Source organism: Callionymus lyra, chromosome 14 (genome assembly GCF_982586985.1).
Source record: "Callionymus lyra chromosome 14, fCalLyr1.hap1.1, whole genome shotgun sequence".
NCBI lineage: Eukaryota > Metazoa > Chordata > Actinopteri > Syngnathiformes > Callionymidae > Callionymus > Callionymus lyra.
The window spans coordinates 10,956,206-10,973,891 of NC_141831.1; the positions used below are offsets into that span (position 1 = coordinate 10,956,206).

General features: G+C 44.0%; 2 protein-coding genes across 3 annotated transcripts in view; both read right to left on the reverse strand.

Moving 5' to 3' along the window:
• The window catches only part of robo3 (roundabout, axon guidance receptor, homolog 3 (Drosophila)), a 173,565-nt gene extending 165,463 nt beyond the window's left edge, over positions 1-8,102 (reverse strand). For both annotated transcript variants that reach the window (XM_087807332.1, XM_087807331.1), the window contains exon 1: positions 7,910-8,102. In XM_087807332.1, coding sequence (XP_087663458.1) covers positions 7,910-8,063 — 154 coding nt within the window. In that variant the 5' untranslated portion in view covers positions 8,064-8,102. The remainder of the gene's footprint in view (positions 1-7,909) is intronic.
• Positions 8,103-13,244: 5,142 nt separating this feature from the next.
• Positions 13,245-16,581, reverse strand: LOC148066009 (uncharacterized). The gene is made up of 2 exons (XM_087808120.1): positions 15,547-16,581; positions 13,245-15,449 (listed from the first exon to the last, which is right to left on the reverse strand). Exons 1-2 carry the CDS (start codon positions 16,579-16,581, stop codon positions 13,245-13,247), a joined length of 3,240 nt encoding a protein of 1,079 aa, XP_087664246.1.
• Between the last annotated feature and the right edge of the window lie 1,105 nt (positions 16,582-17,686).

Sequence of the window (17,686 nt, forward strand, 5' to 3'; positions counted from 1 at the left end):
AAGTCTGCAACACAAGAGTCAAGTACTCGACAATACTACAAATATATACTTGTTCCTACAGTATTGCGACCGCAGTAGATCTAATTATTGCCATATTCTTGAAAATACACACCCCTATATATGAAAGCTAAAGTTTACATGTAATTAAATACTTATTTGGAGCTTCTTAATATAAATATAAAAAATACATGTAAAAATACTGTTTCTGGCATTCAAATAGTTATTTTGGTTCCATTATACTTTTTTTCTTTTTAAGAGACAATAAATAAAATGTATACCAGAAGAGAGAGAGAAGAAAATTAACTAAACATTACAATAAAACAGTTTATAACTACGGGGAAATAATTATGCAAAAAAACTAAATCATAAGATAAAAAACAGTCTTAAAACTGAAGCAAATTACTATTTTTATTTAAATAAGATGAATAAATTGTTACCTGTCAGAAATAACTCTTATTATTATTTATTATTTTTATTTATTTATTTTTTAAATCGAAGCTCATGATGTATGAAGTCAGAACGGATGCATAAGTCCCACATACCCATAACATGAGATGTGTACTCGTACTATTAAGTTGCATTGACGTTACTACATATTCATACTCGTAATCCAGAAGGCAAGCATGCAAAATTGAAGACTTGTAGTCGTAAAAAAAAACAGTACAAGTTACTAAACACAACCAGATTTGTTTTGCACCTCAATCACTGCTAAAATAGATCAGATTCAAGAGGTTGTGTTTAGTAACTTGTACTAGTACACTAGTCAATGCTTGTTTTTTTGTTTTTTACAACTACAAGTCTTCAATTACGCATGCGTGCCTTCTGGATTACGAGTATGAATATGTAGTTACGTCAATGCAACTTATCAGTACAAGTACACATCTCATGTGACGGGTATGTGGGACTTATGCACCCGTTCTGACTTCATAATGATGGCTCTTATTTCCTTGTTTTAAACATAATAAATATAGTTATTTGTTTGGCCCCACATGACACACAGTTAGCAATATCAGCGGCTCTTAGCTAGTTAGCTTTCAGAAGTTTGAAAGTCATGCTGCGTAAGGTCGGCAGTGAACGTTCAAAACCCCATCCCAGGATTGCGAGTGAAATCCGGATTATTATACAATTCATGTGCGTATATCTTATCTTATCGCACCAATCTTCACATGCTAATGGAAAAAAAAAGGTCTGACCCACGCACACGATATGATAATACGACGAAGCGATCGTCCCACCGTCGGCGAGGCTTTTGTTTCTCCCTCCGAACTACACAAGTCTAATCCACGCCTCCGTATCGCACCTTCTCGGGATAAGTCGAAACCACCTTATATCTCCATCACTGTCCAATCTGCTCGCCGTGGACAAATCCTCGCCGAGACGACATTAGCATAAACATCCGCTCGACGTGCCCTTCTCTCTCCTACTCGTCGTCTGCTGCACAGATGCTGCTTCGTCTTCATTCACACTCGCTTATGTACATAATTCTGCATATAATCCCAACACACAGAGGACTTTTCATATTCCACGTGTGATCCGTTTTCTGTAACTTTGTTTATAACCCATTACACCCGCTATCAACGTTCATATTAAAAGTTGCCTCAACACCTTCGGGCTTCTTTTTCTTTTTTTCCCCCTCTTCCAATTTACACGTTATCAGCAAGGAAGGCGAATGAAAGGGACGCTCGCAAGACAAAGAAATAATCTCTAAAGTTAAACATTGACTGGATATAGAACGATGAGCAAAGCACTTTTTCGAAAAGAACAGCCAATAATAAAGTTTAGAGAAACCAAGGTCATACGTCATAATGTTTCTGTTGTCATTGTTTTTAATAAAAATGCATAATCTAAGGGACATTTTATATATCTTTGAAATTATTAAATTAGTATAGATTGGGTTTTTAGTTCTTCTGAAGCACCTTTTTTCACTTCCAATCGAGTGGTATTAGCATTGCTAACGTAGCCGAAAAACTCATGTTTATAACTCATTAGATTCATGTGAATTAACAAATGGATTTTTTAAAATATTTTAAGAAGACAAATCAAGCTTTTAAAAGAATATGTCGCTTTTATTTACCTCATTTTGCTTAGCGTGCAAAATGAGCAATCACTTACAAATTAGCGGTTTTAGCATTGCTAACGTATGCTAGCTTCATAAATTGTATGGTTGCAAAAAGTGATTGATAGCATTCTTTTTTTTTTAATAATTCATCTTAATTGATCAAATAAATGGAAGTTTAAATTTTAATACTGATGGCTACAAATTATTTGGAATGAAGCCTTTAAATAAGACACTACAAGCTACTGTTAGCATTGCAAGGTTTTCTCCATTTCGCTAGAGCAATTGTGTACTTAGGACTGTTATTTATAGTTTAAAAATAGTGAAATAATGAGAACATTTTTAAATATGTAAGTATGATTATAACTTTTGTCCTACTTGGTTCAAATATTGCATGCTACTGTAGCTATACAACTAGGAGCTAACTTTATTTCTTTATCAAATACATTATCATTTACATGTTGTGTTGTGATTTGCAGTTTAAATGAAATGGTTTGATCTTATTCCTCACAACTGAACACAGGCAGTAAATCTAATTGTTGTCCCTGTATCACGTCGTATAGCCAGATTCTTGCAAATACACACCCCTATATATGAAAGCTAAAATATGTTTTATGTTTAATTAAATACTTATTTGGAGCTTCTTAATATAAATATAAAAATTACATGTAAAAATACTGTTTCTGGCATTAAAATAGTTATTTTTGTTCCATTATACTCGTTTCTTTTTAAGAGACAAGACATAAAATATATACCAGAAAAGAAAGAAAAGAAATTAACTAAACATTTCAATTTTAGCTAACTTTATTTCTTTATCAAATACATTATCATTTACATGTTGTGTTGTGATTTGCAGTTTAAATGAAATGGTTTGATCTTATTCCTCACAACTGAACACAGACATCACATGAGTTTGTTCTGGCAACGTTCCACCAGTAGAGTCGCTTTAAACCTCATCCCAACCTTGCTTTGTTTATATTAACACATTCTCTTTTTAATCCACTACAAAGACTCGCAACAGCCAGGATTGGCAACGGCTCACTCGCAAAGGTCAACAAAAATGAACAACAAAGCTCGGATGCTAAAGGTTGTTGATCCACGAGAGAAACAGAGCATCCAAAATAAAGTCATGCGTATCATTATGAGGCGTGATAGAAAATGTCGATTTGGCTAAATATATTGCAATCTTTTTCAAAATACTGTAGCGATATCCGACAGAGGTCGATTTATTTTTTTCATATCTTATGTGTCATTATCTGTAATAATTAATAGTTTAGTAAAGTGTGTGTAAATATTTTTTTATTTAGAAATTAACATGCAAATACTCATGCGGTGTTCATTTAGGTTGCAATTCAAACTTTCGGTCACTAGATGGCATCAGTCATTACATCCTCCGCTGCTAATGGGACAATGAAATCGCGAAAGATCTTCAAACTAAATATATAACTTTTTTTTTTTTTCACGATAATACTGTATCCAATCTCCCTCATCTTTAAATTAAGTGCATATAAAATAAAATATTCATTTTGAGTTGCAATTAAACTTCCGGCTGCTAGATGGCAGCGGTCATCACGTACTAAAAGAACAATGAAAATCCTGGCGATGACTGAGGACGAGAGGATACAGTAGACAGATTTTTAAAGCCAATGGCCTTGGACATATTTTAGTTTTCGAAAACTACAAAAGCAGTTTATATGTGGTCTGTAAATTCTGCAAGAATAGAGTCAAGTACTCAACAATACTGCAAATATAGTTTCTAGAGTATAACAATAAATATCTATCGTGGTTCGTAACGTATTGTACCACCAGATTCTTTCCAATTAACACCCCTAGTATTTATACTGCATGGGCAATTGTGGAGTTAATAGCAGACTTAAGGAGGGGGTCGGGGGGGTGATCATGTGTTGAATAAAAATATTTTAACATATTAAAAATGTATGTGACCTTCTGATTAGTTAGTGAGCAGAGGTCAAAAAAACACTCCCTCTTAAAAATGTCTTCTTTTTAATTATCCAATCATCCCCCCTCGCCGTGTCTCATCTCCATGAAAAGTATGTTTGACGCGAAGGATTGACAGACGGTCAGCTGGGAGTCAGGTCTCAGTACAGGCCAGTCCACGTCTCCCCACCCTCTCCCAGGGGCCACGGCGGTCCCGGGGATTTGCATATCGGAATATTTTAATTAGCGGGGAATTATGCACATACATGCCGGCGCTGTGTTAATGACTCCGCGGCAGGGATTTATAGGGAAAAGAGCAAAAGGGGGGAACCTACTTGACCTCGGCGGAGCGACAAATGGCAGCATTAGTGCTCATAAATGATGAGACGTACAATTAAACAGTCTGCAGGCGCGACCTTGTTATCGCCAGTGTGTTCGTGCGGAGAGACGCATGCGTGCTCGCCGACGGTCCGCCGACGAAATTAAGGTATATTGAATTAAACTTCTTTAAGTGGCTACGTGTTGATGGCTCATTAAAAGCTTTCCCACTTTTTTTCCACTATGCTGGTCGTCATAGAAGCTGCTGCTGACATCCACTTAGTTAACTCGAGCCATTAAAGACTATTTCAAGATAGAAACACACTTAAAAATAACAAACAGAAAATGCATATAAAGTGAGATTCTGTCCGCAAGGAAATCCTTTATACTAGGGGGTTTTATTTGCAAATATCTGGTGATATGATACACATCACGATACAATATATTGCAATTCATTGCGCTACTGTAGGAACACTATATTGAATTGTTTTAAAGTAATTCATTGTAGAGGTATTGTCATAGTCAACACACAATGAAGAAGTAAGTAAGTAATTTAAATTTATAGACCAGGGTCACAAAGTGCTTAAACAATCAAAACAATACTCAATAAAATATATACTTTAAAGGTCAACAGGAGTCTCAGAATATCAGGGAAAAGCCTGAACGAATAAAAATGTCTTGAGATGTTTCTTGAGGAAGGGAGACGAAGACAAGTTTGTATATGACAAGAAAAGAAGTACAAGCATTTGCGGGACTCTTTTTCAATTGAAAAAGGTACCAAAAATTCTGTTTATCAAGACACTAAGTTGGCTCCTAGCTATGTAGCTATGAGAAACATGCTAACTTTGAACACACATGCTAATAAGGACATCATACTTACACATTTAAACATCCCTTTATAATTATAAAAGTACTTTTTAAAAGTACATGAAGAATGAAATTCCAGTTTAAATAGCAGTGTAAATATCTGTGTCTTAGTTGTTAGTAAAGAGAATCAATATAGTGTTGTTGAATATCGATATGGTATCGTGAATAGAAATATAGCGATAATGAAGTGTATCAATATCGCAATATCCTTAATACCCTTGTACTTGGCGAGACATCATGGTTGTGCGTTTCTCTTGAATGTAGCGAATAGCACAAGTTATTAGATACAAGTGACTATTAAAACAAAATGTTATTCAGAGTAATATAAAGGAGACATAAACCAAGCTTTTAGGAGGAATAAATTGGATCGTTTTTATCTGCCTCATCATCAATCTACTTGTTGAGGCAGCAGTTGATGTTGGGAGTTTAATCATTCCACAGTGGTTGCCATGGCAGCGGGAGACTGGTCAGGAAAATATAACTCAAATATATCACTTTAACGCTTCACTCTTTTAAAGATTCAAAACTTGTTCGCAATATCTTAACTGTCTGTGTCACACTTACATCCTGACCTAGCCATTTTTTTTTTTTTGGTTTACGCATCTCGTCCTTCAGCGATGACCTAGTCCCAAACCAGGAGATGTCAATAGATAAACTTGCCGTACTATTATTGTCTAGCGTTTCACCGAGTTGTCCATTACTTCCCAAATTGGTTATCGGGCCACATTGATTTCTCCCGTCCAGCCTCCCTCCCTCTCTCTCTCTCTCCAGGTCAACCCACACAAGCCATCTACCCACTGCCTTGCTATCGAGCTTCTCGCTTGGATACCCACGGTTTATCCAGAAGGACCCCCCCGCCCCCTGATGTCGCCCCTCATCGCCCCCCAGCTCCGCTGATGAATCAGCACATCATGGGGGCTGAAAAACATCTCCATCACCAAAATATCTGGGATATCAATCTGAAAAAAAAAAAAAAACCCTGAACAAGACTGGTGTGGTCAGCATCGATTTCAACTTCAACGTCGGCGCTTTGCCTTCAGACAAAGACAGTAGCTTATCTCATCGATCACAGATAGCTACAAGCTTCTGCTGATTCTCTATTCACCGTTATCGACGGGAGTAGAATCGTGAGAGCTCCGGGGAGAGAATGAAGACAAGAGCCGGCCAGGCACGTTTGTCCTTCAGTCTCTCGATGGATTCATTGTTTTCAGGGGTTTTCATCTTTAACATGCCGTCGCTCAAGATCCGAGTCGTCTCGACAGCAATCTGCACTCCATTAGCGACGGGCGGAGGAGAGGCAGGAGTGCGAGGCGACTGAAAGAAAAGCTATAAACTCGGCGGTATTGACACGCCGGTGCTGCGCCGCGTATCGGACGAATCTATGAGCTCGCTCCAGGTGGCACAAAAGGAGAACTCCCATCGGGGGGTTTTTTTTTTTGGACACAAATTGTGAGGCTTGGATGTAAGTGGAGGTCAAAAGAAAAGAGCCATTATGATGGATGAAGGACGGAGAGATGAGAGTGAAAAGAAGCAGGAGTGAGTGAGCAATAGATGACACACTCACAAGAAAAAGAAAAAAGAGATAAGGATTGAAATATAAATAAGTATATTTTTTTTAAAAGAACTCAAGTAAGAAATGGCAAAACAGGGAGAAAGTACAGGTTATAGAAAGTTTGGATAGATGAGAAAAAAAAGCAGAAAATAAAGGATTAAAGAATACAAGAAGGAAGAAAGGATGGAAGAGACTAAAGAAAATCCAGGATTAAATGCTAAGAACAAAAGACTACTAAAGAAACCTTGAGGGGAAATTATAAGGGAAAAAAGGAGCGTGAGGATGGATGGAAAAAAGTTAGGAACGCTAGACAAAGAAAGAAGGGAATCATAGTAGGCAATTAAATTATGAAGAAAGCAAGATGGGAAGAAGAAAAAAAAAGTTGAGGGGAGGGCAAGGAGTGGGGAGGGGGCGTGGGATTTTAATTGGAATTAAGTCATGCAAAAATACAATTATAAAGTTAAACCAGGCGTGAACAATCAACAGTGGAGGAAAAAGAAGAAGAACGCAGGACAGTTGATAGAAAGGGTCGGAAAGATAACAGTTTCAATTACGGTTTGGCAAAAAAAAATGAGGAGAATCCGGAGAGGATGATCAATGAAAGGAGGGAAGAGGTCAAGATGAGGGATAAAGAGAAAGAGAGAGAGAGAGGAATAAAACACTACAGTTCGATAATCTGAAGCGTCAGTGAGGATGTTTGTCACCATCATAAAAAAACACACCAACAAACATCCTTCCGGCTTCCATCAGAGCCACAAACACAGCAGGCGCATCTCATTAACAGCACACATGAAAAACTTCCTGCAACTATTAAATCGAGGCGTCGGTGACAGCGGCGTCTGCTTGTTCATGTGTGTGTGAGTGTGTGTGTGCATGTGTGTGTGAGAGAGGGAGCCTTGTGGCAAGAAGTTAAGGGTCCGTGACAGCTCCGGTCCTGACAGCAGACAGCTTCATTTACCAGCTCAGCCTCTTGTGATTTTTTCCCTTTATCACTCACACACTCTCTTTATTTCCCATCATCCTCTTTGTGCGTCAAAAAATAATCTTCCGGCTCCGGCTGAGTAATCCTTAGTCCAATTAACGTCCTTCTTTTTTTTTTCTGCTCCGAAATGTAGCAACAGATTCGCCAGCATCAGGAAAAAAAAAAACAACTTGTGCGAACAGAAGCGTTTTCTTACCGTTGAAGCCGGTCAAGTTGCCCCAGTCCAGCAGCGAGCTGTTGAAGGACGGCAGCGAGCCGTTGTAGAAGGGGTCGGTGCCGTTGTTCTGGTTCCGGACGGTGTCGGTGAACAGGTTCATCTGCAGCAGGGTTTTGAGCAGATAGCGCAGCATCTTGCCTCACGCGTCGGGCGAAACTCCTCGCCGACTCTGGATCAGTGTTTCAAATAAAAAAAATTTAAAAAAGAAGAAGAAATCTCTGGTAGAAATAGTTGGTGTCAATCAAGTTTCCGGGGCGCGACTCTTTGAAGTGTGGGTGTCCCCCCCCTCTTTGGCTGTGATCCTCTTGTTCCCTCCTCAGCATCGGATTGTTCAGCCTTTTCTTCTTTTGTTCTGGAGTCACATAACTTCACACGCTGTCATCGCGAAAAAAAAGAGGCTCCTCTCAACGGTGTGAAAGAATCCTGCTATGTGATGATGACCCCTCTGGATTTGCTGGAGCTCCATTCTCCGAGCCCTCCCCTCCTCCTGAGCCCCTCCTTCCATCCCCTCCTCTCGCATCCTCTCTCTCTCTCTCTCTCCCTCCCGGGGGGTCTTAGGCAGAGAGAGAGAGAGAGAGAGAGCAGGTGCCGTTACCAATAAATGCTTAATTATTCGATTAATAATCATCCCTGGAGGAAAATATTCTGCACGCTGGAGACAAGACTTACTGTTTCCAACATAAAGTATACGTTCGACCAGCATGTCACCAGCACGGAGCGACGCCACCGACTCCTGCTGGTCGTAAATCATCACATTCAAGCCAAAATAGTGTTTCGTGAACGTAGCCATTAGCAGGACCTTGGAGTTTTAATCAGTCGCCAACTTCCTGTTATCAATACGTCTCTACTCTTCGTTTTTTCCGATACATAATCATTTATAACGTTTGGTAAAAGTACTAATACACCTGAAGTAGTACAACATGGTGTTGTGTTATTTTTGATCAGTATTAATTTGGAATTAAAATGTTTCTAGTGTACAATCTGTGGCGTCACACGTCTGTTACCGATTGTTATGTTTTGGAGCCAAAAGTGGGGTCGCGGCCATCTTGAAAATGTGTTCAGAGGTCAAGAGGGGGGAATTGGGTCTGGATGAATTACGATTGGACGATGAAAGTGCAGGCAAAAAGTTAAGGCTATGGCGCCCAATACTGTCAGACAAGTGAAGAAAACTTATAAATGGATAATTGTAATCTTTGTATCCTTTTGCTTTGTGATCTATGATTTTTATATTTGCACTTTGTCACCCCTTGCACTTTTTTAAATTGCACTTTGTTCTTGTTTTTATGAAACTATCGTCTGATGTGTGCTGGAAACCCAGTGTCCCAAAGGAGATCTCTAGAGGGATTAATAAAGTCCATCTAAATGGGATTATAATAAGAGGGGAAATGTAGACGGGGTTACCTATTACTATATATGACATCTTCATAACATAATCCCTATATTTTGGGTTCTCAACAAAAAGTTTTTAGCCAAAACAAGGCACTTTTCCAGGTCCAATGACCTGTTTAATTTGATCATGAGATCATCATTTGGAATCACCAAAATGTAGCCTTCAGAAAATAGTATTAGGCGTTATAGTATTTGTCTTGAACAGTTCAGTATAAATAACTTGTTAGGTGCCGCTATATAGAAACCTTTTAGCTATACCTGGACTTTTACACCAAAAGTGGTTTTATTTTTGTAGCCTGGAAAATAGATGTACATAAAATCCACCACACGACCCACATGAGAAGTTAAGAAGTATTTAACTTTGGTTCGATAGTATTAAAATATTCTTCGTCTTTCGGTGCCAAAGTTTTGATATCCACGCGTGTTCAAAACTTCATTGATTGTTATCAGTTTTTCTTCCAAAAACCACACGAACATGGTGAACATCAGGTGAATTTGTTACCTGTAAGCATGTGTTATTTTACACTGATAACTATTATTTCATTATTTTAATAACTGGCAATGTAGTGGAAATTCACCAAAGCTAAAAAATGTACTCAAGATTTGTAAAATGGGTAATTTACTTTTTAATATATATTTTTTTAAATGGAGAAAAAAAGTATCGCTCAGGAACCACTATCAGAGTGAAGGAATTGGTATCTGTATCAGTATCAATATATACAAAGAGAGCAGCCCTTTAGTCGGGGGTGTAGGTCCAATTAGCTGGACCTTCATATCGTCAATAAAGTTAGAGTAACGCAATACAATAAAAATTCAGTCGCCATAATCCATGACCACTTTTAGGTCCCAAGTGAAAATGGAACAGTATAGAAAACAACATGATTAATTCTACAAATGACTTAAAAATGACTTTCTTAAAAAACAAAGATACAGTTCTCTTTAGAATGGCTGCGGCTAACAAAGCATTGCAAATATAATATCAAGTTGAATCTTCTTGTTTGCTTGGGACCTCGTCTCCTCCAACGTTTTCTATTACTGCCGTCTTTGAACTAAACACAACCAAGCATTGCAGGTGGTATGTTAAAAGATTCTGCAGATTTGATATAGTTTTTTTTAAGAAATTTTAACTTTTAGTTTGAAAAACATGTTGTTTAGTATCAAAAAAATCATAACTTTCATTTAAATTTGTTGAAAAATGAAAATTTTGATTGAAAAGGTGAGTTTCAGGCATAAAGAAATTGTTAATGTTTTTTTTTTTAAATAACTAAAATATTTCTATTTACAATTACACCGTGAACTGTCCGACCGCGCTGCCCGCAATATAAATGTACATTTGAAGATTATACGCATGTACCAGACCCAGTCTACATGAATGCCTTCATGCTCCATCCAAGGATGCCGGCCGTCGCACATCTACACATCATGGTCGACGTGCACGTCTGATGGCAGCAGCCTGGGTCGCATGTGGACGCCGGACCCCCCGCTGACAGCCACAGCGTGACTCTTATTAACGATGGCCGTCCCCCCCATCCGGACCCTGTCCCCTCGCTTCATCACTGTGACAATGGGACCATCCCGCTGACAAAGTTGCTGTGACGACCCCCCCCCAAACCGGCGCTTCAATTCCGGGGGTCTCCCCTTCATTTCACAGAGTCTTCAATTCATGAGGGTCCACGTGCCAGATAAACACACACACATTGCCTAATGGGTGGACAATATGGCGACGTCATAGTTGTGGATGGATGGATGGATGGATGGTCTCGTATCCAGTCTTTTGAGCAGGGGTCGTTTCAGATGGAAGTGAGGAGGTTTTCGTCCGGAATAGATAAAGAGTTTCTGCAGTCTTGTTTCAGACGGTCCGGGAGAATCTCTTAAGCTGCAGGACTCACACGGACTGAGTAATTCCTCAATCAGCCTCCCGAAGAGAGAACCCTCCACCTTCACAGCCGGCTCTGTGCCACAACGATTAGCAGTCCCAGCGAGAAGCAACTCAGTGAGAGTTCTCAAGACTTTCAGCAGATGCATCAATATCAATCAGGGGCCAGTTTGACGAGCAGCGTTAGGCCATCAGCGACTTTTAGGAATACAAGATGATCTCGCTAGCAAGGCAACGATGTGCTCGAAATATATGAAATATTTTACGTAATAAAAAAAAACAACCTTAAATTTGAAGGTGGTTGCCTTGAACAAAAAATAAACATTTTGTCCCCATTTGTTTTTTTAAACATAAAACAGGTTCATTGTAATGAAAGGCTATGTTTTGTGATGTTTTGGTCACTACAGTTTTGGACAAATATCATAAAAATATAAGTAAGTAAGTAATTTTTATTTATATAGCGCTTTTCCAGACAAGGGTCACAAAGCGCTTAAACAATCAAAACAATATTCAATAAAGTATATACTTTAAAGATCAAGATAAAACTGATAACACAACAGGAGTTCCAGAAAATCAATGAAAAGCCTGAACAAATAAAAACAATAAGTCATTTTATGTGGCCCCGCTGAATAGTTGACTAGGAATTCAAGTAGATTAACGAAAGTTACGTATGTAACTACGGTTCTATGAGTCCCGGATGACCGCCAGAGGCGGTGCTTCAAGCACTGAATGTATCCATCTCGCGCATGCGCAGTTCGAGTTTAATACCAACAAAGTCACCTGTGACCCCTGATGACCCCGGAAGGGGTATAACTTCCGGTGACATCAGAGGATCTGTTCCTGCAGAATCTTCTCGCGAAAACACAAGGATTCTGAGTGACAGAACGCTCTGGCGGTCATCCGGGACTCATAGAACCGTAGTTACATACGTAACTTTCGTTCTATTTCGTCCCTACTGACCGCCAGAGGCGGTGCTTCAAGCACTGGATGACCCATAACAACAAGGTCACAAAGAATCACAGTACGTACCTCATTGAGGGGAAGCAACAGAGTCGGGCAACAGGACCACACCTAATGGATGAGGAGTGGTGACGTTCACCCGATAGAACCTGAAAAAAGTGCTTGGTGAGGCCCAAGATGCTGCCTCACAGATGTCCTCCAGGGGTACCCCGCGTAGGGCTGCCCATGACGTAGACATCGCTCTGGTAGAGTGGCACCTCACCCCGAATGGCGGGGGGTGACCACTTCCTTTATATGCGTGGGTAATCACATCCACGATCCAGTGAGACAGTCGCTGTTTGGAAAGAGCAGAGCCTTTCCTAGGGCCACCATAGCAAATGAAGAGCTGGTCCGACCGTCTTATACTTGCGGTTGCAGCTATATAGGTTCTTAGAGCCCGCACAGGGCACAGCAGTCCCAACCTGTCTTCCCCTTCCGGGGGAATAAATTGTGCCACTTGAATGGGACGGTTGAGGCTCGATAGTGACAGAACCTTTGGGAGAAAAGCCATATTTGGCCAGAGGGTAACCCCTGAGCCGTCTGAGCTCCACCGCAGACATGACTCACTCACAGACAGGGCATGTAGTTCCCCAACACGCTTCGCTGAAGCGATGGCAAGGAGAAAAGCAGTCTTAGCAGAAACCCACTTCAGCTCTGTCTGAGCCAGGGGTTCAAAGGGAGGCAGACACAAAGCGTCGAGCACCAGGTGCAAATCCCATGCTGGGGCGCGCTGTGTGCGTGGGGGGCGTAATCGCCACGCGCCCTTTAGAAAGAGGGACACCAGTCTGTGGGACCCCACTGTGTTATCATCTACCCGAGCATGTTGAGAGGAAATGGCTGCTGCGTATACCCTCAGTGTGGCAGGAGACCGGCCACTGTCCAATAGTGACTGGAGGAACTCCAGAATCTTTGGGACTGAACAGTGCACAGGGTCCTCACCCCTGTCTGAACACCATGCAGTAAACAGTTGCCACCTATTTGCATACTGCAGCCGTGTAGAAGGCGCCCTGGCATTTAGTATAGTGTCGCAGACAGCATCTGAACACTGCGTCAGAAGCGGGTTGGGCCCTGCAGCGGCCAGACCCATAGTTGCAGGCGAAGAGGGTCGGGATGCCAAATCTGGCCCTCTAGCTGAGACAGGAGATCGTTCCTGTCGGGGAGGCGCCATGGTGAGCTGCGGCAGAGCCTGCGCAGCAGTGGAAACCATGTTCTCCCTGGCCAGAAGGGGGCTACCAACAGCAGCCTGTGACCCTGCTGGAGGACCCTCTGCAGTGTTGAGAATATCAGAGGTATTGGGGGAAAAGCGTAGAGGAGACCTTCTGGCCAGTCGTGCGCAAGAGCATCCTGGCCCAGAGGACTGCTTTCCTCCTTCAGGGAGAACCAGAGGGGACAATGGGTCGACTCCCTTGTGGCAAACAGATCTACCTCTGCTCTGCCGAATGTGTCCCAGATATTGAGCACCACCTCTGGGTGAAGCCGCCATTCCCCCGATGGGGGCTTGCCCCGAGAGAGCAGGTCTGCGACCTGATTCCGGTCCCCGGGCAAATACATTGCTCTTAGGCTGGCCAGGCGTGGAGCCGCCCACAGCAAGAGGTCCCGGGATGCTTGCAACAGCTGTGCAGACCGGGTGCCCCCTTGGTGGTTTATATGCGATACGGTCGACACATTGTCTGACCGCACAAGCACATGTCGCCCTCTCAGGAAGGGGAGAAAGTAGTGCAGGGCCATATACACAGCTCGTAGCTCTAGAACATTGATGTGCACCGAGCAGTCTCGAGCAGACCACAGCCCCTGGGCTGTACGGTTTTGCCACACTGCACCCCACCCTGAGAGGGAGGCGTCTGTTGTGATGGCCTCTCGGCGGAATGCAACCAAACCCATCTGCACGCCCTGGAGGAGAAAACCTCTCTCTCTCCATGGAGCCAGAGCAAGAAGGCAACGGTGTGAGACCTTGAGTCTCCTGTGCCGGTGCCACCTGACATCCAAATGAAAGTCGTTCAGCCACCTCTGAAGGGGGCGTAGCGACAACAGCCCCAAAGGGACCACGGTGGCGGCAGCCGTCAGTTTGCCTAGGAGTCGTAGGAACTCCACGTAATGCAACCACGTGCCCCTGCGAAAGAGGGGAAGGAGGCGGAGGATGTCGTCCACCCGCTGTGGTGAAGGCCAGGCCTTCATTGAAACTGTATCGAGAGTTATCCCGAGAAAAATTGTCCTCTGTGAGGGAACTAGGCAACTCTTTGTAGAGTTCACCCTGAGACCTAGTCGAGACACATGGGAAAGGAGGCTTGTGGTGTCCAGGGTCGCCCGAGACCGGGACGAAGCACAGATGAGCCAATCGTCTAGGTAGGGCAGGATCTTCATGCCCTGCGACTGCAGGGGCGAAAGGGCTGCCATTACAACCCTGGTAAATACCCGTGGCGAAAGGGAGAGGCCGAACGGGAGCACCCTGAACTGAAAATGACGTCCCTGAAAGGCGAACCTCAGGAACCGTCTGTGGTGTTGTGCTATGGGCACATGAAAGTAAGCATCCTTCAGGTCTATTGAAGTAAACCACTCCTGCCTGGAGACAGTGCGCAGAACCTCTGCAGGGCTGAGCATGTGGAATCTCAAGACTTTCAGGAACTTGTTGACTCCCCTTAGGTCGAGGATAGGGCGGAGTCCGCCATCTCTCTTTGCAACCAGAAAATAAGTCGAGTAGACCCCTCCTGGTTGTAACAGGGGATCTATCTGCTCGATTGCACCCTTGTCCAGGAGGACGGACAACTCCTGGGTGAGGGTTTGGGCTTTTGCCGGGTCGCATATGATGGTCATCTTGACCCGGCCAATGGTTGGGGGCCGGCGTCGGAACTGAAGCTTGTACCCGTTGGTCAAGGTGGAGAGCACCCAAGGGTCCCGGGTGGAAGCAGCCCAATAGCTGAGCTGCTGTTGGGAAAAACAGCCGACGGCCGACCCCAATGCCTCAGCGCTGGGTCCCCCGGCCTCGAAAGGCTCTGGGGGTACGACGGACAGTATGTGGGGCCTGAGGTTGCCTAGAGGGCAGCCGCTCAGGGGCTCGAAAGGTCTGTGCCGCCTGCTGAGCAGGCTGTGGGCTTGGGCGCTGAGACCTGAGGTAGCCTCTGGGGTAAGCCTGTGGCTGAGAACGGCGCTGGGGGGGAGCTGAAGATCCCCTAGGTCTGCCCGGAGGAGGCCGACTCCTGTGAAGCCCGGACAGCTGCTGTTGAGTCTGTCTGGCTTGGACAGTTCGTTCAAGTGCCTCTAGCGCTGCAGGTCCAAACAGTTCCCCCGGTTCCACTGGAACACTGCGGAGGGTTCTCCTGCATGCCTCTGTCAGAGGTGATTGTGCCAGCCAGACCTGGCGGCGAGCCTGGACAAGAGTAGACATCAACCGCCCCAGCTCTCTAGACATCAGCGCGAATGCCTGCAGGGAAGCGTCGCTGAAATTATGGACGGAAGCATCCAGTGGGGTCTCCTGTATAGATGCTGATAAAGCAAGCATCAGGTGGGACATAGAATTACCTATGCGTCCCATGCGTGCCGCTGCGTCATAGGTTTTGGAGAGCAGGTCATCTGTTACCCGACACTGGGAACGAGGACACCTCACATCCGGTCTCAGCGCCTCATCGGGTGAGACAATTAACGCAGCTATTGCCGGCTCGACGGCTGGTATGCGGCCCAACCCAAACTTGGGTGCATCCTGCATGGCTGCCAGGGTCCGGGCGTCTGAGTTTGCACGAGAGAGGGCTCTAGTGTCCCTCCAGCATGCATGCAACTCTCTCAAATATTCGTTAGATGGAGGCACAGTAAAGTTGACGGGAGCTGATCCGCGTCTGAAAAAGGCACTGGCCGAAGCTGGCTGAGCCTGCGGGATATCCAACTGCAGGCGAGCCAGGGCCGTACGAATGATGGCCCCCATAGAGCCGTCTCCAGAACCGACAGTAGAGCTGTGGGCTGAAGAACGGGAGGCCGCCGCAGAGGCGTGGGAGGCTACACGCTGTGGTACCACCTCCTCTCCATATTCGGCGAACTCAGTGGCTGAAGCTGCCATGGAGATTATATCTTCCTCCGGTTCCAAGATGGCTGGAGGAGGAGCAAGATCACCCAACTCTCTTTCACCAGTCCCAGACTTGAAGGCCAGGAAGAAGGATCTCATTTGATCAACTTCCTCCGTTAATTGGTCCACCTTGGAAGCAAGTCCGGACTCTCTAACCTTCTTCCTAGAAGTGGGGCCTCTAGTCTCAGCAGCCCGCCGTTTAGATCGGCGGGATTGAGCTGGAGTCTGCCGCTGGGCTGAGGTTAACTGCTCGGGCAACGAAACGAGGCCCAACAGTTGCTCTACCTCAGCAAGTCTGGCAGCCCTTATTCCCCGGGGCATGAAGCTGCAGTTCATGCAGGGATCTTCTGAAAGACCTTCCCTCAGATGCTCGAGACCAAGGCATGAGGGGCACATATCGTGGCCGTCTTCGGGCTGCAGAGAAGCCATACAGACCGAGCAGGAGTGGCCGCCAAGCATGTTAGCAACAGGCGAAGGCCACACAGAGAAAAACAACAAACGCTGGGAGCGGGGGCGAAAGCGCAGCCTTCACCAACGAGTGTTTGCATATATGAGAGGAGTATACAAACGCTGGGAGCGGGTGCGAAAACACAGCCTTCACCAACGAGTGTTTACATGTATGTGAGAAGTATTACAAACGCTGGGAGCGGGTGCGAAAACACAGCCTTCACCAACGAGTGTTTACACATGTGGGATGAAGTAGCACAAATGCTGGGATAGGAAGCGAATACGCAGTCGTCCCCAACAAATATGAGGAATCCACTTCGGTAGCTGAAGGCAGCAGTACAAATGTTGGAAGAGAAAACACTGTCTTGACCAACAAATGTAAGGAACCAAGAGTGAAAAAGTTGCACCGGCACTCAAGGGCAGTTTGTACCGATATATAAACAAAGAATACCAAGCCGGGAGAGGGAGCGAACACACTTCGTCACCGAAAGAAATCAACTACAACCAATGGCGAGTACAGCAGGTTGTACTGATATTCAAAGATATATAATGAAGAGTACAAAGTCGGGAGGGGGAGCGAACCCACTTAGTCACCGAAATAAATCAAATACAACCAATGGCGAGTACAGCAAGTTGTACTGATATTCAAGATATATAATAAAGAGTACAAGTCGGGAGAGGGAGCGAACCCACTTCGTCACCGAAATAAATCAAATACAACCAATGGCGAGTACAGCAGGTTGTACTGATATTCAAAGCTATATAATAAAGAGTACAAAGTCGGGAGAGGGAGCGAACCCACTTCGTCACCGAAATAAAACAAAATACAACCAATGGCGAGCACAACAGGTTGTAATGATATTCAATGAAAAGAAAATTGGTACTCAGCCAAACGAAGACGATCTCCGGACGTTTCCACGGCGAACCGCTACAACTTCTCCGGGTCGAAAGTTCGTTGCAGTCTCTGGAGGGCGAAAGTTTCGCAGCTCCGACA